The sequence below is a fragment of the Mus pahari genome, chromosome 14 (genome assembly GCF_900095145.1).
Source record: "Mus pahari chromosome 14, PAHARI_EIJ_v1.1, whole genome shotgun sequence".
Classification (NCBI taxonomy): domain Eukaryota; kingdom Metazoa; phylum Chordata; class Mammalia; order Rodentia; family Muridae; genus Mus; species Mus pahari.
In genome coordinates, this window is record NC_034603.1 from 55,149,697 (window position 1) to 55,171,486 (window position 21,790).

General features: G+C 41.8%; 1 protein-coding gene across 1 annotated transcript in view; it reads left to right on the forward strand.

Moving 5' to 3' along the window:
- The window catches only part of Tex14 (testis expressed 14, intercellular bridge forming factor), a 96,655-nt gene that overhangs the window by 49,644 nt on the left and 25,221 nt on the right, over nt 1–21,790 (forward strand). Inside the window, exons 16-21 of the mRNA XM_021212705.2 lie at nt 1,640–2,556; nt 7,358–7,464; nt 10,760–10,842; nt 11,802–12,083; nt 13,592–13,692; nt 19,052–19,118. Coding sequence (XP_021068364.1) covers nt 1,640–2,556; nt 7,358–7,464; nt 10,760–10,842; nt 11,802–12,083; nt 13,592–13,692; nt 19,052–19,118 — 1,557 coding nt within the window. The remainder of the gene's footprint in view (nt 1–1,639; nt 2,557–7,357; nt 7,465–10,759; nt 10,843–11,801; nt 12,084–13,591; nt 13,693–19,051; nt 19,119–21,790) is intronic.

Here is a 21,790-nt window from a genome sequence, read left to right on the forward strand (position 1 = left end):
AGCAACACAAAACCTTACTCCTTTTTTTTCCAATTTTTTATTAGGTATTTTCTTCATTTACATTTCAAATGCTACCCCAAAAGTTCCCTATACCCTCCTCCTGCCCTGCTCCCCTACCCACCCACTCCCACTTCTTGGCCCTGGCATTCCCCTCTATGGGGCATATAAAGTTTGCAATACCAAGGGGCCTCTCTTCCCAATGATGGCTGACTAGGCCATCTTCTGCTACATATGCAGCTAGAGACACGAGCTCAGGGGGTACTGGTTAGTTCATATTGTTGTTCCACCTACAGGGTGGCAGACCCCTTCAACTCCTTGGGTACTTTCTCTAGCTCCTCCACTGGGGGCCCTGTGTTGCATCCAGTAGCTGACTGTGAGCATCTCAAGCATGGCGCTTACTTGACATCACCCTGTTACAGCTGAAGAGGCCAGGGTTTAGGGAGGTTGTAACATTCAGGATTCCTGAGCTTATTTCAGAATTAGAACTTGGGCTGTAATCTTAGCCTAGTCACTATTCACTTGGACTCTTCTCTGACAGGGCTGGAGGCTCCCAGAATGTCCCCTTCCAAGTTTTCCTTGTTTGTGTCCTTCATCTTATCTCCTGAAAGTAGTACCCATACCAACCAGAAGCCATGTACTTGCAGTCATTTATCCTTCTGGAGATGCAGTAGCTTCTTGGGCTACTTCTCCACTATCTTTTATCAGATGTTCACCAAAAGTGTCACCGTGACTGTTTTAGTCACAGTATTTAATGCACAAAGGAAGCCATGAGTATAGTCCTCAGGGGCCTGTCATATGAGTGTTCTGACAGTTAAACACATTTTAAATAGTATAAATGAAGCTTAGAACACTCTTAGGATTAGACCACCATCACCCCAAATGTCTTACCTCATTCAGTGTCCATATGGGAACTTTCGCTTAGATTAGAAATGCCGTTCATCCTCTGCTGCCTTTAATCCCAGCACATGGAAGACTAGAGTCAGAGGCAAGCATATCTGTGAGTTCAAGGCCCACCTGGTTTGCTTAATCAAATCATGAGTTCCAGGACTGCCAGGGTCAGGTAGAACGATCCTTTCTCAAACAACAACATACACCTTTATCCTCTGTTGTATCTACTGCTCCTCGTAGGATCTCACTTCTCTGGGAAGGGAGTTAGAAAAATAAAAGATAGTTTTTGCATATTTTTGTGCCTTTTTAAAAAATTATTGTTTTTGTAGTGAGATGGGCTTTCTTTTTTTTTTTTAAAGATTTATTTATTATATGTAAATACACTGTAGTTGTCTTCAGACACTCCAGAAGGAGTCAGATCTCATTACGGATGGTTGTGAGCCACCATGTGGTTGCTGGGACTTGAACTCAGGACCTTCGGAAGAGCAGTCAAGGCTCTCAACTGCTGAGCCATCTCTCCAGCCCGAGATGGGCTTTCATTATATTGTTCAGAGCAGCCTCAAAGTTGCTTAGTAGTCCAAGCTAGCATCTAACTGAGTCTGAAACCCTTTCGTCTTAGACTCCCAGATGTTGTGATTAAAAGTGTGTAGGCCACCTGTCCCAGCTCATATTGTACACCTGGAACAATTGCCAGGGCTGCTTCCCTTCTATGGTCAGTTTAATGAGTTGGTATTATTATTCTTTCCAACAGGTAGTCAGCCCCATTCACCAACAGATCACTCCTTTCTCACTGAAAAAACAACACTAGCTCCTCAGACCCTAGATTCAAGTCTGTCAGCCCAGGAACCTGACAATGCAAACGTTCCTTCTCCTGGTTCATGTTTGGCAGAAGAGGTCAGGAGCCCCACTGCAAGTCAGGACAGCCTCTGCAGCTTTGAAATCAATGAGATCTTCTCAGGCTGCTTGACACTGGGAACTGACAAGGAGGAAGAGTGTCTGGGGACTGCTGCTTCACCTGAGGGGGGTAGACCAAACCAGGGAGCTGAGCTACCATCCCTGGAGGAAGAGCTTGATAAGATGGAGAGAGAATTGCATTGTTTTTGTGAAGAGGACAAAAGCATTTCAGAAGTTGACACAGACCTTCTTTTTGAGGATTACGACTGGCAAAGTGATTCTCTTAGTTCACTCAGCCTGCCCGAACCAACCAGAGAAGCCAAGGGCAAAACGAGCAGCTGGTCCAAGACTGACGAGTATGTCAGTAAGTGTGTGCTGAATCTGAAGATTTCACAGGTGATGATGCAGCAGAGCGCTGAGTGGCTGAGGAAGCTTGAGCAGGAGGTAGAGGATCTCGAGTGGGCGCAGAAGGAGCTGGACAGTCAGTGCAGGAGTTTGCGGGATGCTTCATTAAAGTTTGCAAATGCCAAGTTCCAGCCGGCTGTAGGCCCTCCATCTTTGGCATATCTTCCTCCCGTTATGCAGTTACCAGGGCTCAAGCAGCCTGAAAATGGTGGCACCTGGTTGGCCCTAACAAGGTCTCCAGGAAATGAGAGAGAGTTCCAAGAGGGACATTTTAGCAAAAAACCTGAGAAACTAAGTGCCTGTGGCTGGAAGCCTTTTACACAAGTGTCTGAAGAAAGCAGAGGGGATGCCTCAGAGCTAAACAATCAGGTATGTATGTCATGTGGGCAGAAGGAGCTGCCTTAGTAGGATCCTGGAACCAGCATTTCCTGCAACCTGCATGCAGTGGCTATAAATAAATGAATGCAGACATCTCTTAGAAAGGTCCTCTTGGTTTAGGAGATAAGGCTGCTCTGATGGAATTCTAAGATAGCTACAAAGTCTCTGCCCTCCTCTGTAGATCCAAATGTATTAGGTTCCACTGTGTAAAGTTTCTGTTTTAAAGATCAGTTAAGTGCTAGCAATTTGACATAGTTCAAAGTGTATAAGGAATTTTGGACAGGTATTAATCTGTATTTAGTGGCTGGAGATACTGTTCAGTGTTTAAGAGCACTTGCTACTTTTGTAAAGGACCTGGGTTCATTTCTTAGCACCCATAGGAGCCAGCTTACAACCACCCATAACTTCAATTCCAGGGGATCCAGTGCCCTCCTCTGTACATACATACATACACAGGCTCCCACACTTGAAAAATTCTCTACTTTATATTGTTCACTGAGGTATTTAAGAGGTACCTATGTGGAACTGGGAAGATGGCTAAGCAGGTAAACTGCCGGCCAGACAGGTATGAGAATTTGAGTTTGGTCTCCAGCACTCATTTAAAAAAAAAAAAAAAGAGAGAGTTCTATAAGTCTGTGACAGGGCTGGTGAGATGGCTCAGTGGGTAAGAGCACCCGACTGCTCTTCTGAAGGTCCGGAGTTCAAATCCCAGCACCACATGGTGGCTCACAACCATCCGTAACAAGATCTGACTCCCTCTTCTGGAGTGTCTGAAGACAACTACAGTGTACTTACATATAATGAATAAATAAATCTTAAAAAAAAAAGTCTGTGACAGTAGTCCTAGTGCTGGGGAAGGGGAGAGTGGAGGGTCCCTGGAGCTGGCTGGCCAACTACTGTAGCTGAATAAATGAGTTCCAGATTGAGACAAGTGGCACACCTTGTCTCAAAAATAAGGTGGGAAGGCCTAGAGAGATGGCTTTGCGATTAAGACTGTGCTTCCTGAGGACCAGGGTTCAATTCCCAGCACCCACATTGCTGCTCACAATTGTAACTCAAGACCCAAGGGCTCAGACACAGCATCCTGAACTGTATGGGCATCTGGTACACAAACATACGTGTAATGAGAGCAGCTGTACACATTAAATAAATACATGTATAATATACATAAACAATTAAAAATAAGCTGGGAATTGATTGAGGAGATACTGACTAATGCATGCACTTGTGTGTGTACACAGAGGCAGATAACAGAAAGGCATGACAGACAGACAGGATAAGTAAATAAACATTTATAAAGCCCGAGGCTATGTTAGAATCTAGCATATAATGATGAATAAACCACCGACTATGCCCATACTTAAACACCTGTGTGTTTTAACTTAAACACAAAGGGTGAGGAACCTGCTTTTCTTTTTTCTTTTTTCTTTTTTCCTTTTTCTTTTTCTTTTTTCTTCTTTTTTTTTGGTTTTTCGAGAAGGGTTTCTCTTTGTAGCCCTGACTATCTTGGAACTCACTTTGTAGACCAGGCTGGCCTCGAACTCAGAAATCCGCCTGCCTCTGCCTCCTGAGTGCTGGGATTAAAAAGACAGTTGAGTAAAAATATGCAAGCCATCCTAGGAGCTGGCCGGGAAGTTTTCCTTGTACCTAGTGAGACTGCAGACGGGTTCTGTGCCCTTTAAGGTCATAGCTGGAGTATGGACTCACTCTGTGTCCCAGCATCTAGTATGGTGCTTGATAACATCAAAGACACTCAATAAATGTCACTGAGAAATGAGAGAATGGATGAATACGTTAGCTTGAGCAGATTCGCAGAGAGATGAGTGTCTCTGGAGACACTCTGAGAACTGGAAGAACCCCTAGGTGTGGATCAACTCCATCCTCTTACAAAATGTAGGGTTCAAGCTCAGTGACTGGGATTTTCTGAGGCCTTGAGGTCTTACCAAAATGGGAGTAGAGTAGTAGATATCTGTTCCAGTGGGAGAAAGAGTTTTATTCTGAAATATCAGAATTGCTAGCTAGACTTAGTTTTTATTGCTTTTTTTTTTTTTTTTGTCAGAATTCTCAATGAATAGCCAGGCAGTGGTGGCACACACTTTTAATCCCAGAACTCTGGAGGTAGTGGATTTCTGTTCAGGACAGCCAAAGCTATACAGAAAAACACTGTCTTAAAACCAAAAAGGCTTGCTTGGTCTACAGAACAAGTTCCACGACAGCCAACACTACATAGATAGACACTATCTGAAAAACCAACAAGTAAAAAAGTCTCTCCTGACAGTGTAATCTTTTATCCCTTGCTCATTAGCGTACTGTACGTTTGCTAAGGTCCAGCCTGCTTGGTGCTCTCCTCCTTCCCTCCCCACCCATCTCTCTAGCTCTAGCCTTTTGTTTTCGTTTTGTTTTGTTTTGAGGGTCTTACTATATAGCTCAGACTTGCCTAGAACTCTGTATATTCCAGATTGTCCTTGAACAAAACATCCTCTTGCCTTAGCCTCCCAAGTGCTGAGATAGCACGTATGTGCCACTGTACCTGGATACACACACACACACACACACACACACACACGCACACCATTCTGCTTATTTTCATTGAAAATTAGAATTTGTGGACTAGAGAGATGGCTCAGTGGTTAATGGCACTGACTGCTCCTCCAGAGGTCCTGAGTTCAGTTCCAAGCAACCATTTGGTGGTTTGAATGGAATCCGATGCCCTCTTCTGTTGTGTCTGAAGACAGCGACAATGCACACATATATTAAATAATTTTTTTGAAGAAAAAGAAGAAAATTAGATTTTGAAACGGGATGTAGTGGTGCACATTTGGAATTCTAGCATTGGGACGCAGATGTAAGGGGATCATGAGTTGAGGATAGCCTAGGCTATTCTTTTTTTTTAATTTATTTATTGTTATATGTAAGTACACTGTAGTTGTCTTCAGACACTCCAGAAGAAGGTATGAGGTCTCATTACAGATGGTTGTGAGCCACCATGTGGTTGCTGGGATTTGAACTCATAACTTTCAGAAGAGCAGTCAGTGCTCTTAACCGCTGATCCATTTCTCCAACCCCCCCACCCCCCAATTTTTTGTTTGTTTGTTTGTTTTTTGAGACAGGGTTTCTCTGTATAGCCCTGGCTGTCCTGGAACTCATTTTGTAGATCAGGCTGGCCTCGAACTCAGAAATCCGTCTGCCTCTGCTTCCTGAGTGCTGGGATTAAAGGCGTGCGCTACCACACCCTTTTTTTATTTTTTTATTTTTATTTTTATTTTTTTTTAGTTTAGTTTCTCACTGTATATCCTTAATACTTGGCGTGTATACAAGCTTCAGACTCACAGAGATCTCCTGCCTCTGCTTTCCAAATGCTGAGATTGAAGGTTTGCACCAACACTCCTACTGTGGGCTGTTTTCTACTCTTTCTAGAATTATCAGGAAACGATGTTTTCTGACAAATTCCTGAAAAATTCCTTTAAGTTTTTTTTTTCAGTTAAAGGTGTTTTAAAATTACATGTGTGTGTTCATGTACATGTGCCTGTGTGCATACATGCATGTATACTTATGCATGGCATGACACACTTGTGGATGTCAGAACAGCTCAGAGGAACCCATTGTCTCCTTTTACCATGTGAGTCTCGCAATCAAACTCAGGTTGGCAGGCATGGTGGCAGATGCTTTTATCTGCTGAGCTGCCTTTCTAGCCCCCAATTTTCACTTTCTAGATGAGATCTCATTGTAGTCCAGACTGGCCTCAAATTCTGCCTCCTATCCTAGTACTGGGATTACACACACAGTCTACAGCCATGCCTAGTTTATGTGGGTGCTGGGATTACACACACAGTCTACAGCCATGCCTAGTTTATGTGGGTGCTGGTGATTGGACCCTTGGCTTTTGGATGCCAACACTAACAGATCCATCACATTTCAGTTTTCTGAGACTTGTCTTGGTATGTAACCCTGGCTGGCCAGGAGCTCACTATGTAGGCCAAGATACACTTCATTTATAGTAATCACTCTCAGTTTTGTGTGTCTTGATGCCACCCTCAAGCTCCAGATCTGTGGCTGTGAGCTAGGAAGCAATAATGACCTGTTTATTAAAATGAGGTAAAAGTTGGGATAAGCAGGTGTCTCTCTTTTGAATGAAGGATACAAGCTTTTTATTATTTTTTAGTTCTGCTATTTTCAAAGTATTGTAACTTCTAATATATTTTATTTTCACAGCACCCCACTGGTAAATATGACTTTCTCTTTATGGATGATGAAATTGAACTAGAGGACTCCTGTATTATTTTCATCAAGACTTAGACTATAATCCAAGGTTCAGAGGTCTTGCCATGAAAATCTCTGCCTTTATGTTGGAATAGGAAGGAAACGTTTAGCAAAGTGATTAGGTTTCTTATTTCTTACTATTTTTTTTAAGGGAAGGATTCGTTATGTATCTCGGGTTGGCCCTGAGCTCACTGTGTTTTCCAGTAATCCAGGCTGGCCTCAGGCACACAGCTGTCTTTCTGCCTCAGCCTCCCTAGTGCTGGAATTACGGATGTGCACCACCATATGCAAGCTGCTGGTTTCTGTTTTGTCTGTTTTGCACTCTGTTTGAACTGAGTTCTTAGACTCCACATTTTTGAGTAAAAACCTTCAGGTAACAGGTAGTTTATTAGGTATGAAGAATGCAAAGGAAATTAATGATAGTTGGTCTTGTTATTTCTACACACTTAGCAAAAACTATTTTGAAAATAGAGTATGAGAGTGATCAGAATAATCCCTTAGCCAAAGCACTGAAACATGCTTGTTTTTAAAGCAGCCAACTCTTTGTGGTCCTGGGAAGCAGAACACAGGTGAACAATTACCATCCACTCAAGAAGCCAAGGAGAGTTTGGAAAGAAATACAAACCAAAATAGTAGGAGGTGAGTTAACAATTATTGTTCTTTGTGTCATATACCTTAATAGTCTCATGTGTTTAGAACACTTACTGATCATCTGTTTAATGACATCGATTCTGAATAATGAATAAAAACAACACAGAAATAGATTCTAATGGATACTTGCAGGAGACATCACAAGCCAAATGGATGACAGATTAGATAGAATTTATCAATATCAGTGGTAAAGCATTTTACATTTCCAGAAAGCCCTAGATAATTTAAAATTTTAACACCATTATATTATTTTAAATTTATGTGTTAATTATTGTATGAGTGCTCTGTCTGCAAGCTCACCTGCATTCCAGAAGAGGACATCAAGCCAGGCAGTGGTGATACATGCCTTTAATCCCAGCACTTGGGAGACAGAGGCAGGCAGATTTCTAAGTTCAAGGTCAGCCTGGTCTACAGAGTGAGTTCCAGGACAGTCAGGGCTACACAGAGAAACCCTGTCTTGAAAAAAAAAAAACCCAAAAAACAGAAGAAGACATCAGATCCCTTTATAGATAGTCATGAGTCACCATGTAGTTGCTGGGAATTGAATTCAGGACCTCCTGAAGAACAGTCTATGTTCTTAACTGCTGAACCATCTCGCCAACCTTGTTGTTATTTTAGAGATTGGTTTCACTATGTAGCCCTGGCTGGCCTGAGACTCACTTTGTAGACCAGACTAGCATCAGTCTCCTGCCTCTGTCTCCCAAGTGCTAGGATTAAAGGTGTGTGCCACAATGCTGGACTACATTTATTATATTTTTTAAAATATTCATTTTCATAAGTGTGGATGTTTTGCCTGCATGGATGTGTATATCCATATATGTGCATACCCATGGGATCCCTAGAACTGTAGTTAAAGATTTTTTTTTAGTCACTGTGTTGTTTCTGAGAACTGAACCTAGGTGCTCTGCAAAAGTAGCAAGTATTCTTTTTTTTTTTTTTTTTTTGTAATTTTGACAAATGTTTATAACATGTAACATTGCCTTTCTTTTTTTTCTTTTTATTAGATATTTTCTTTATTTACATTTCAAATGCTATCCTGAAAGTTCCCTATACCCTCCCCCCAACATTTGCCTTTTTTAAAAAAAATATTTATTTATTTATTATATGTGAGTACACTGTAGCTGTCTTCAGACACTCCAGAAGAGGGAGTCAGATTTCATTACGGATGGTTGTGAGCCACCATGTGGTTGCTGGGATTTGAACTCAGGACCTTTGGAAGAGCAGTCAGTGCTCTTAACTACTGAGCCATCTCACCAGCCCCGGTAGCAAGTATTCTTAACCACTGAACTCTCTCTTGCTCTTTTGCATTTAAGTGTGTGTGTGTGTGTGTGTGTGTACCACCACACTCCCTCACAAATAAATAAAAATGTGGCATATGCATATGATCCTAGCATTTTGGAGGTAGATTCAGTTTAAGGTCAGCATCATCTATATAGTAAGTTGCAGGCCAGGCAGGGCTACAGAGTTCCTCTGTCTTAAAACAGAACAAAACAAAACAAAAAAGAGGGCTGGAGAGATGGCTCAGTGGCTGCTCTCACCCAGTTCAGTTCCCAGCAGCAACCATATGGCAGCTCAGAACCATGTGTAACCAGTTCCAAAGGATCCAGTGCCCTCTTCTGGCTTCCACAGGCACTGGGCACAGATAGATGTGCTGGCAAGTCATGCCTATAACCTCAGCACTAGGAGGTAGAGGCTGACCTGGGCTACATAGACAGAGTTTCTAAAAAACTGCATAAATATATAAATTTCACTTTACAGGCTATGCTATTTTTAAAAACTTCTGTAAATCTATTCTGAAATTTTGAAATTTTTCTCATTGTTGAGCTTTATATTGTGTGTGTGTGTTTTTTATTCTGTTGAAAGCAAGGTCATAGTGACTTTAAAAAGTTCAGTCTAGGCATGATGGTGCCTGCCTTTGATCCCAGCACTTGGGAGACAGAGGCAGGTGGAGCTCTGAGTTTGAAGCCAGCCTGGACTACAGAGTAAGTTCCAAGACAGCCAGGGCTACACCGAAAAACCCTGTCTCAAAAAACAACAGAAAAAAACTTAAAAAAAAAAAGATCCAGTTTTTTCGTATATTTTTGGTTAAGTATTCAGGATAGTTTCCCAGGAGCAGAATTATTTACAGGTTTGAACATTTTAAAGATCCTTCATAGTTGTTGCCAAAAAGCTCTTGGAAGCATCTGGTCAGATCTGATCTCACATTTCTGGTCCAGCTGGGTAATAGTGCATTCTGAGCAACAAGGATTTCATAGCTGGGCCACGGATCACAAAGTTTTGAAGAGTTGTTGCTGTTGTTGTTCTCCTCCTCCTCCTCCTCCTCCTCCTCCTCNTCTTCTTCTTCTTCTTCTTCTTCTTCTTCTTCTTCTTCTTCTTCTTCTTCTTCTTCTTCTTCTTCTTCTTCTTCTTCGTTTCTAGTATTGTTGTTAGTATCTGAAACAGGGTTCACTTTATAGTCCTGCCTGGCCTGGAACTCACAAAGATCTGCCAACCCTGCCTGCAGAGGACTGGGATTAAAGGCAGGCACCCCATGCCCATCCCTGAAGAACTACTTTAATAAATGACAAAAAGGATAAAATCATGGGTATTTAGAGGAGGAGAGACTGATTTGCAGGCGAAGAGGCTTGGTTCAGAGAGACTGACATTCACTGTTGCAAGACAGATGTCCTACCAAGCAAGCAGGATCCCGAAACCAGAAAACCTTTGTTCTTCAGGGTACTTGTGCCTTAAGATCCTTGCTTCCTGTGTCAGTTTGGTGCCAGAGAATTTTGATAGAAAGTCCCAAGCAGAACCTTTGATGTGTATGATTTGTTTTATTGGGGGCAGGTAGACTTGGCAACAGCCAAGAACAGACACTGTCAGATGAAGCTATTTCAACTGTCAGTTTCTTCTACTTCTGAAGATCTCCCAGGAACATGGTTAGAAATTGGATATTATTAACAACAACAACTTATAGAGAGATTTTACCTCAACCTTTTAATTTCTCAGCCAGGAAAGGTGTAGGGAATCAGGGATCCAAGTGAAGAGTTAGTCAGCTAAATAGTGCACCCTTATCTGACTTAAGACACTCATGAAGACCCGAGTCATCCAGTCCTCAAAAGGGCTGGCAGGTGGAGGGCCTTAGTCTGCTGATGCTGTGCTCTCTGGTGGTAAGTCGGAGCAGTGCGTTGACTAGGACTAGGGAAGCAGGGCTATGGGTTTTGAATTCTGTTAGGAACATGTACAAATAGATGTTATTTGTGTCTATGTCACTTCTACTCTGAATGATACAACTTGGGATCAGTATGGCGTCTGTGTCTTCTGAAATCTATGATACTAAGTCAAGAAATAATGAAGATAATGGAGAGGCACACTTGAAATGGAGATGTAAGTATGAAGTCATGGGTTTATTATTTAAGGTAATATTTATTTATTGGGTTTTTTTTTTTTTTGAGACAGGATCTCACTATGTCGCTCAGGCTGGCCTTAGACTCATGATCCCTGAGTATTATGGGTATATATAGGCATGCAGGCTCAGCTGATGAGTGAAAACTCTAATTCTTGATTATCATCAGTTTTGTTTGTTTTATGGTTCTGGGAGTGAACCTAGGGCAAAGCACCTGGTGTCTCTTAAGTCTAGCACAGGTTTCACTGATTAGGATCATAACACCATGTCATCCACATGTACCTGTTTCTTCTACAAGACCATTGGATAATGAAAGCACAGCTCTTCTGATTAGACTGTAGAAGAAAAGTGCTTTCTGTTTTTAAAATTGTAGGAAAAGTTTCTATTATCTATCTATCTATCTATCTATCTATCTATCTATCTATCTATCTATCTATCTATATATATAGTATAGCATGTAGTAAAACAGTGCACAGTATATTTACCCCATAAACGTTATTAAAATGGAGAACATGCAGTGTTTTTCTCACATATTCTGTAATACTCCTCTGTAACAACTTCCTAGGTGTGTAGTCTCTCCCAAAGGTTTGAGCTCAGTGTGATCTAGAAAGGTCAGGCAAGTGGTGATATCTATAACCTGGGAATTTCAGTTATGATTTTCCTCACTGAGTCAGCAGAGGATCCATCTGTAAGTTCTCTACTGCTTGCTACTGGAATTCAGCAGCACAGGCCATTCTTTAGGGGAGTTTCCTGTGGTCAGTCGTAGCTCTTTCTCAACCCTTCCCCTTAAAGGCAAGCAGGCAAGATAAGGACAATGAAAGTGTACCAAAGCAGTTACTGTTAGAAGATGGTTGAAATAGTATTCTATCTTTTAAGGTTGAAAATTCTTGCCTCTAATGTTTGCAGTGATGTTTTAAATGCTACTTTCTCTTGTGCTCAGTGGCAGTAAAAGAAATGGCAGAGAAAGCAGTTTCTGGACAGCTCCTAGTACCTCCTTGGAACCCTCAGAGTAGTTTGCCTTTTGAGAGTAAGGTTGAAAATGAGAGCACTCCTTTGCCACGGCCCCCAATTAGAGGTCCTGAGAGCACAGAATGGCAGCACATTTTAGAATACCAGAGGGAAAATGATGAGCCGAAAGGAAATACGAAGTTTGGCAAAATGGACAACAGTGACTGTGACAAGAACAAGCACAGCAGATGGACAGGCCTTCAGCGCTTCACCAGTAAGTTCATTGGAGGAGCTGGTTAGGTGATCTAACTTACCAGCTCTCAAAATATGTGCACTTCTAGCATAGTCCCTTTGCTTGGTCCTGTCTCCTTTTCTGAGAACCCTGTGTTCAAAGGTGGAGAAATTAATTCCCCTATAACTGAAACAAGATCCCTTTGTCCAAAGGAAGTAAAATAATCTCCAAGTGCTGACCCTAGAATCAAACCTTTCTTACCTGAAGGTGAACGTGGGCCATTATTCCCGAGTGAATGTTTCTTTGTTTTTTAGACAGCCCCTTGCAGTGTAGGCCAGGCTAACCTGCGTGTTGGTAATGCAGGTGCATGCTATCATATCCAGCCTGATTTTTTTCTTTGCATTGCATTCTGAGCTTGAAATAAACCTATTGAGTCCATGTGACATTTACTGTCATTATGATTGGTTCACAGTCAAATCATATAATTTTTCAGATACAGAAGTCAAAGAGACATCTAAAGTTGACACTTAGATTTTCAGAAAATCAGTTGGCATCTTCTCTCTACATTGTGAGAGAGACAGACAGAGATAGAGAGAATATGAATCTAGAGGATATGGATCAGTGTGTAAACCCTGCTTTTGTAAGCATGAAGCTTTGAGTTTAGATTCTCGTGACTACCAGCATCTGTAACCCTAGCCCTGGAAACCCCAGGTAGATCCCTAGAGCAGATTGGACACATAACTCATGCAATCTGTGAATGCCAGGTCCACTGAGAGACTGTCTCAGAAGATAATGTGGGGAGGGATAGAGGAAACTGCACAGCATCTGTCCCTGACCTTCCTCACACGCACACGTGTGACTTCATGTACATGTGCAGTCACACACACACACACACACAAATAGAAAAGAAAAACCATACAGAGTAGCATATACACTTATATTCTTAACACTTGGGAGATGGAGGCAGGAGGCTCAGAAGTTGAGGTTATCCTCAGCTGCATGGCAGGTTCCAGGTTATCCTGGGTTACGTGAAACCCTGTCCCAGAAAACCAAACCAACCAAAGAACAGTAATGATGCAGTAAAATCAATTGCTTGTTTTTTTTTGTTTTGTTTTGTTTTGTTTGTTTTGGTATTTAGAATCTATTCAAGAATCGCCATTTGCTGGGAAGTGGTGGTACATGCCTTTTTCACAGCACTTGGGAGGTAGAAGCAGACAGATTTCTGAGTTAGAGGCCAGCCTGGTCTACAGAGTGAGTTCCAGGACAGCCAGGGCTGACTCAAGCAACAAGCAAACAAGCAAAAGAAAGAAACACAAAGAAGCCCCACAAAACAGCAACAGAAAGAATTTCTGTTGCATGGGTGGTCCAAATTGGTTGGATGGTCCAGGGCTGTGTTGTGGGAGGAGGCTAAGTTCACAGTGTCTAGATCTCTATAACTTAGAGAATTTAGCTACTCTCTACATCTCTAGTCTAACATTACTTTTGCCTTTTCCTGCTACATGAGTGTCACTGAATGATCATATGATGTCTGATTGTGTCATGATCACTAGGTATTAGATACCCATTCTTCAGAAACCACGAGCAGCCAGAGCATAATGAAGCCTCTCAAGCCAGCTGTGACACATCTGTGGGTACTGAGAAGTTTTACAGCGTAAGTGATACAGCCTGGCAGAACCAGGGTACACACAGGGATCTGATGAATTAGCCTGAGTTGTTGTATATTATGACGCCAAAATGTTAGCTATACAAATTAGATATACTAACTATACAGGGCTATAGTGGCTTAAATAATATAGATAGCATTCAAGCCTAGCCAAGACCCTGTCTCACCCCACCCCATGTCCTCAAACCAAAAACTAAAGAGGTGGGGGATACAGATAACTGTTGAGAATGATGCACTATAATGATGTAATAGGTTTGTTTTTAATGTCATCGTGCTTGTGATGATGCATGTGTGTTGGCATGTGAGCCATGGCTCAGGTGTAGAGGCCAGGGGACAACATTTTGGAGTCTGTTTTTTACTTTCACTTTTGTGTGGGTTCTAGAGATCAGACTCACTTTACCAGGTTTATGTGGCACATACCTTTACTGCCAAGCTGAGCCATTTCAGTAGCCCAATAATGAAGTCTTTCGAAGAACATGGCACAGAGTCGTATTTACTTAGAATACACGAACAACAAAAGACATTTACTCTTTGTACCATCTGAGGACTGGAAGGACGGGCTATACATTGAACACATGGACTTACCTGGAGCAGCTCTAGTTAGGGAATGGGGGTGGTTTGAGGAGGTCAGGATTTTCTGAGGAGTTTTGTTGTGATAAGAGAGGCAAAAGGGAACAGCTCTTAAGTGTGTAGGGAGTTTTTGAAGGGTAAAAACAAGTAATGTCCAAGGAAATTAGCTGCAGTGTCTTACTGAATTTCTGTCTGAATTGGAAAAAAAAAAATGAGTGATCTGGCCAGATAGTAACCAGGACCCAAATATAGCAAGTGCATAAAGAGCTGATTCCTTCTTATGTATTTTACTCTTGAGATTTCACTGTTATTTTAAGAACCAGACTCCCTCATTTGTCTTTAAACTGTGGTATCTTAAGAACTCTCAAGTTCTGCACAGCTACAATGCCCTCATGTCTAAGACAGTGTGAGCACATGGAGTAGCCATGCTCCTGAGGGGCCCAGTGTTTCCGTTTGCTCTCAGCTTCAACTGCCCGGGGCTACTCTTCTCAGACTTCAGAGAGGAAAGGCTGTTAATCCCTTCCCTCTGCAAAGGAAAAGTTGAAACAGTACTAACTTCCCTATACTGTCTCTTCACCAGGAAGGTGTATGTTCAGAAAGACAAGGAGAGCCAGCTTAGGGCAACATTAGGCTCCTGGTAGTTTTGGATAAGCCCATTATTAACGTTGCATCCAGCTGTAAAAGGATTTGTTTGAAGTGAATAGCAATTTAAACATTATTTCCCTTATTGTTTGTTAGGTCTTCTGAGGTCATAAGAGATAAATTTAAACTTCAGACCACGAGTATATCTTTCAGTTATTATTTTATGTGTATGAATGTTTTGCCTTTGTCTTAGTCATTATGAAGAGACACGATGACCACAGCAACTCTTATAAAAGAAAGCATGTAACTGAGGGCTGGCTTACCGTTTCAGAGGCTTAGTCCATTATCATCATGGCAGGGAGCATGGTGGCCCACGAGGTGCTGAAGCAGGTTATCTGAGGGCTGCATCTCGATCCACAGGCTCTGCAGCAGACAGAGATCCTGGGCTTGGCTGTGGGCTATTGAAACCTCAAAGTCCACTCTCAGAGACACACTTTTTTCACCAAGGCCACGACTCCTAATCCTTTCGAATGGTTCCTAAGGGGGCTAACAAGAGGTCAAATATATGAACCTATGGGGGCCCATTCTTATTTAAACCACCTCAGCCTGCATGTATGAATGTACAAGATGTTTTTGTGGCTGGTGACTGAGGAGGCCAGAAGAGGGTGTTGGAACCTTGGTACTAGTTACAGCCAGTTGTGAGCACCATGTGCTCACATGTAGGTGTTAAGAATTAAACCCAGGATCTCTGGAAGAGTAGTACGCGCTCTTAATTGCTGAACCACCTCTCCAGCTGCCAAGGCATGAGGATTTTTATTCATCATCTGTGAAACAAAAACAAGTACACTTAACTCTTTGTGTAAAATTCAAATCTTTATTGTGATGGTTAGTGCTGATTGTTAACTGGGTAGAATCTAGAATCACCTAGGATACACAGCTCCAGGCTTGTTAAGGAGTTGTTTAGACAAGGTTAGCCCCTGTGCATGTCCTGTGGGGGATTATCTTTAGGTTAATTGAGGTGGGAGGACTGTCTTTCCCTCAGCTGGGGTCCTAGACTACATGAAAAGAGAAAACTAGCTGAGCACAAACAGCCTTTGTTCTCTGCCTCTTGTCTACAGAGGGAGCATGACCAGCTGCCAGGGCCTCCCTGCCACAATGTTGTTCAGGGCATTTTGTCACAGGAACAGAAAGAGTAACTAAGACACACTAAAGTACACATGCAAATTTCTTATTGCCTTCACATGCACAAGGACAAATGTGTCGCATGCAGTATGCCAAAGGACAACTTTCCGACGTTGGTTCTTTGTTTCCACAGTGGGCTCCAGGGGATCAAACAAATCATCAGGCCTGCACGGCAAGCGTCATTATTCAGTGAGCCCCTTTGTTCATTTAAAATTCTTTTTATTAAAAAAATAAGGCTTAGAAGTAGAGATTTTCAATATACCAGTATTTTCATGAATTTTTTTTTTTTTTTTTTTTAAATTGAAAAATAGGGATTTGGGCTGGGGATGTAGTTCAGTTGGTAGAAAGCTTGCCTAACATACAAAAAGCCCTTTGGTTTCCAGCACCACATAAACCAGGCATAGTGGTGTATGCCTGTAATCCTAGCACTAGTGAAGTAGAGGCAAGAGGATCTGAAGTTCAAGGTCATCCTGAGGCTAATCTCAGAATTAGCCTGAGATACATAATATGTTATCTCAGAAAAGGAAAGAAAGAGAGTAAGATTTTTGACAATGAAAGGTCATGTAGTTTCTCTGAATTTCTCTCAGGTGCTTCATTCATATCTTTTTGTACTTTTTTTTCAAGATGCTTTTAGTCATGCTTCCTGGATCCTATATCCTTTCTGAGGAAAGGAATCCCTTCCTATGACATGTAGATGTGTAAGGGGCGAAGCTCAGTCAACAAGCTTTAGTGGCAGGAGAGAGAATTAGAAGCAAAGGTTCAAGAACAAACATGAGAAACAAAGGTTTTTGGTCATCTGTGAGGACTTGCCTGAGTATTTGTATGTGATGTTTTATCATGAGATAAACGACATTGGACTCATAGTTACTTATCTGATTACCTCTCCAAAACCTATCACCTTTAAGGAATTGTGTGTGTGTGTGTGTGTTTGCATGTGCATACGAGCATGCGGAAACCAGAGACCAATCTTCTTTTTGAAGACAAAGTCTCAGTATTATCGAGATCTGAGGAAAGCCATCTAACCTGTCTATACTTCCCTAACACTGGTTTTATATATTTTATCCTAGGTTTTTGTTTTTGTTTTTTGTTTTTGCTTTTCTTGAGACATGGCCTTTCATCACTCAGGGCAGACTCAAGTTTGCTGTGTAGATAAGGCTGACCTTGATCTTCTGATGTCCCTGTCTGTACCTCCTAAGTACTGGGACTACAGGCATGTACCACTATGACTGGACTTACATAGTGATGGGGATCTGACTATAGCTTCATGAATGCTAGGCAACCTGTCTACTAACTAAATTACATCCTTGGTCCCCATCCCGTTTCTCATGCGGATTCTGCTGATCAAGCTGAGGTCTCTTACAGGTGCAGCAAGCGTTACCTGAGTTATCTCCTCTGCCTAGGGAGGAGTTTTCCTGGTGGGAGAAGGAAAGGGAGGATTATAGTTGTCAATTCTAGCATTTGACTGACTAAAAGAATCCCAAGGTACATGAAAAGTATAATTTCCATTTGTCTCTGTTTTTTGAAAACTCAGAACAATGTTCTATTATTAACTTCTTTGAGTATTCTTAACCACATGGCAGACTGAAACATTAAGAAGTCTTTAATAAAAAAGAGAAAATATTGACATAGGTTTGATAATATGTCTGTAGTCCCAGCATTTGGGAAACTGAGGCTGCAGAATAATAAATTGTAGGCTAGCCTGGACTACATAGAGAGATTGTGTCTCAAAAAATCCAAACAACTTTATATAGATATATGTACACATACATACAAAAAAAGTGCTAAATTTAGCTGGGCAGTGGTGGTGCACAACCTTAATCCCAGCACTCGAGAGGTAGAGGGAGGCAGATCTTTAAATTCAAGGCCAGCTTGGTTTACAGAGCAAGTTCCAGGACAGCCAGTGCTATACAGAGAAACCCTGAATTGAAACACAAAACAAGGCTGGACCTAGCCCCTGCACATAATGTAGCAGATGGGCAGCTTGGTGTTCATGCAGGTCCCCCAACAACTAGAGCAGGGATCCTGCACCCCTAAATGGACCACCTTGTCTGGCCACAGTGGGAGAGCTGCACCTAGCCCCACAATGGTGACCTGATGTGTAGGGCGGGGCGGGGAGCAGACACATGACACCCAGAGAGGGGCTTTCCTTCTCTAAAGAGAATGAGAAATTTGAATAAGGAGAGAACTTGTATGAGAGAGGGGGTATTGAGGAAACAAAGGGCTGATATTGGGTTGTAAAGAAAATAAGTAAATTAAAAAAAGAGAAACAAAAAAGTGTAAAGTTTAGCCTATAAATTATTGCAAACCAGAAACACATAGCCAGGTCAAGAAACTGAGCATCACAAGTCCCCAAGGACTCCCTTGTCCTCCCTTTCAGTCACTGCTTTTCCCTCAAAGAAGCCATTGCTCTCGTTTCTCACTTTCTCACAGAAGTATTTCTTTACGGTTGTTTTCAGCCTCCTTTGCTTCTAGAGGTAGAGCTCCAATAACCATGGCGTCTTTGTTAGGGTGTTGTACAGGGGAAGAAGTGCAGTCACAGTGGAGGTGGAGGGAGGGCACATCAAAATAGTGTCTGGGAAAATGTTCTTTTTCTGTACTTCTCAAGGTCTAAGAACATCAGGAGGCCTTAATATGTAGCTCAGTGCCAGAGTGCTTCCCCAGCATGCACAAGGCCGTGTGTGTGTGTGTGTGTGTGTGTGTGTGTGTGTGTGTGTACACGTACGTGCATGTTCTTCACATCACGAAACCTGATCACACTCACTTCCCAGCCCTTCCAGGTCTACTCCCTCCTTTTGACTCCCTCCTTCCCCATAAAAGAAGGAAAAAAAAAAAAGCCCAGTTTCTGTTGCCCATATTCTCACTGAGGCATGCTCAAACTCCTCCCAGCGAAGGCCCTGTTTTTGATGCCCAACACCGAACAACAAAGCAAACATATCAAGAAATTCTCATTTAGCTTCTGAAAATGTCTTTGCCTTTGCCGTCAGAAACTGCTTTCTTTGCTTTTCTTTTATAGACCTCAAGTCCCCTAGAAGAAGACTTTGAAAGATTCCAAAATTCTTTTGCCCAACTTCAAGGCTATGGTAAGTGCCACAGCAGATCTCTCTGGGAATCCATTCCCTTCATGTTATGTTAGATTACAGGTGTTAACAGCTGGGGCGGGGCTGGGTGGGGCTCCTTAGAAATAACCTTGTTCAGGATTTTCATTTTGCAGATGAGAAAACCAAACAAGGCTCGCTGACCTCACCTCATTAGAATGAGTCCTTAATGGGGTTGGAACAATAACTCAGCAGTTAAGAGCACTGGTTGCTCTCCTAGAGGACCTGGGTTCCATTCTTAACACCCACAGGGCAGCTTACAACTGTCTGCATCTCCATTCCTGGGGAATATGATGCCCTCTTCTGGCCTCTACAGGCACTGCATGCACTTGGTGCACAGACAAAACACACATTAAAAAAAGATTAAAAATAAGATGAAATGAACCCTCTCCTCCTCTTCCTCAGTCTCCTGGTAGCCACACATTGTGTTTTACACCCCCTGGGTATTTCTGTGGTACACTTTGTAAGCAGTGTGCACTTACCAAGTTGTAGGTCTCTTGACAGATGTACAGCAGGTACAGCATTATCATTCTTGATCAACCTGAGAGATTTTCATACACCACAGAGCTGATTATTATTATGATCACCGTCATCCTTGTTATTATTATTGTTGTTATTATTTAAATGTTAATTTATTTAATGTATATGAGTACACTGTAGCTGTCTTCAGACACACCAGAAGAGGGCATCAGATCCCATTACAGATGGTTGTGACCTACCATGTGGTTGCTGGGATTTGAACTCAGGACCTCTGGAAGAGCAGTCAGTGCTCTTAACCACTGAGCCATCTTTTTAACCCCCAAAGCTGATTTGTTTGTTTGTTTGTTTGTTTGTTGAGACAGGGTTTCTCTGTATAGCCCTGGCTGTCCTGGAACTCACTTTGTAGACTAGGCTGGTCTTGAACTCAGAAATCCGCCTGCCTCTGCCTCCCAAGTGCTGGGATTAAAGGCATGCGCCACCACCGCCTGGCCCAAAGCTGATTTTGATAGCACAAAAACAACAACTTAGTCTCTGGTCTTTCTTTACCCTAGAAGCCAGAATGGCCATCATTTTCCTTTGCTCAGTGCCGTTTTCTCCCTTTTAAAATTTATGCTTCTAAAATTGGTGTAAAAATTTAAGATTTTGTTGTGACATTTTCTTTTTTCTTTTTCTTTTTAAGATGTATTTATTTATTATATATAAGTACACTGTAGCTGTCTTCAGACACTCCAGAAGAGGGCATCAGATCTGGTTACAGATGGTTGTGAGCCACCATGTGGTTGCTGGGATTTGAACTCTGGACCCCTGGAAGAGCAGTTGGTGCTCTTACTCACTGAGCCATTTCACCAGCCCCCTGTTGTGACATTTTCATACCACACAAATACCCTGCTTTTGTGTAGTCAGTCCCTTGTCACCCTCTCTTATTCTCCCTGCTCTTTCTCAGTTGTCCCCCTTTTCTATATAGTCTCCCTTCTATTTTCATAACACATACAGTTTTAAAAAAAAATTTAGATTCTGTATATGAGATAAACTGTAAGTATGTCTTTGTGAGTCTAATGTATTTTGCTTATATTATGATCTCCAATTCTATTTTCCTACAAGAAACAATTCCATTCTTTAAATCTAAAATAAAACTTCATTATGTATACACAATATATTTTCTTTATCTGTTCATCTGTTAATCGCTGTCTAGGCTGATTCCATGTTTTGACAATTAATCAGCGTGCTTAGTATCTTGAAAAGCCAATAAATAACAGCCAGTTTTGCAGATTTAATTTAATACCCCCAGGGAATCTTTGGTTCATTTGTCCTTTCTTTCTCTTTGAAAGCAGATTTGGAGTTTTATTAAAGTTATTTTAATACAGGCTTAAGCATGAGAGACTCAAAAGATAAGACATACTTAAGAATCATGGGTGTAGGGCTGGAGAGATGGCTTAGAGCACTGACTGCTCTTCCAGAGGTCATGAGTTCAATTTCCAGCAACCGCATGGGGGCTCACAACCATCTGTAACGGGATCCGATGCCCTCTCCTGGTATGTCTGAAGACAGCTACAGTGTACTCTATACATTAATTAAATAAATAATTCTTTAAAAGAAATGAATCACGGGTGTAGACTTGTGCGTAAGAGAATCGTCGCCTCTTTTTTGTTAGCTTTTAATTTTTTGTATGTATGTAAGTATGTATGTATGTACATACATGAGGGGTACACATGTGGATATCAGAAGACAACTTGAGAAAGTCAATTTTCTACTTCCATCACATTGGTCCTGGGACCCTAATTAAAGATATCAGTCATGGTGGCAAGGGTTTTTACCTGCTGAGCCATTTTCCCTACAACCCCTCCTCTTTTTAAAATTTTTCCCTTTCTCTTAATGACAAAGTTTCACTATTTGATCCCCCACGTTGACTTTCAACTCATGATCTTTGTGCATCAGCCTTTTGAGTACTGGAATTGCAGACCTTTGCCTCTGTGTCCTGCTAGCAGCCCTTGATTCCTATGTTATTTATAAGGAACTTTCCATTACATAAGAAAGCAACATTGGACCAGCAGGCAGGGAAGTGAATGTTAGCTCTGCTAGAGATGCTTTTAAGCGCTGTATAATTTGCCCTCTTGGCATATGCATCATGTATTTTTAAACCAGAGTTAAAAGCTAGACCTGAGGCTGGATGGAGAGGC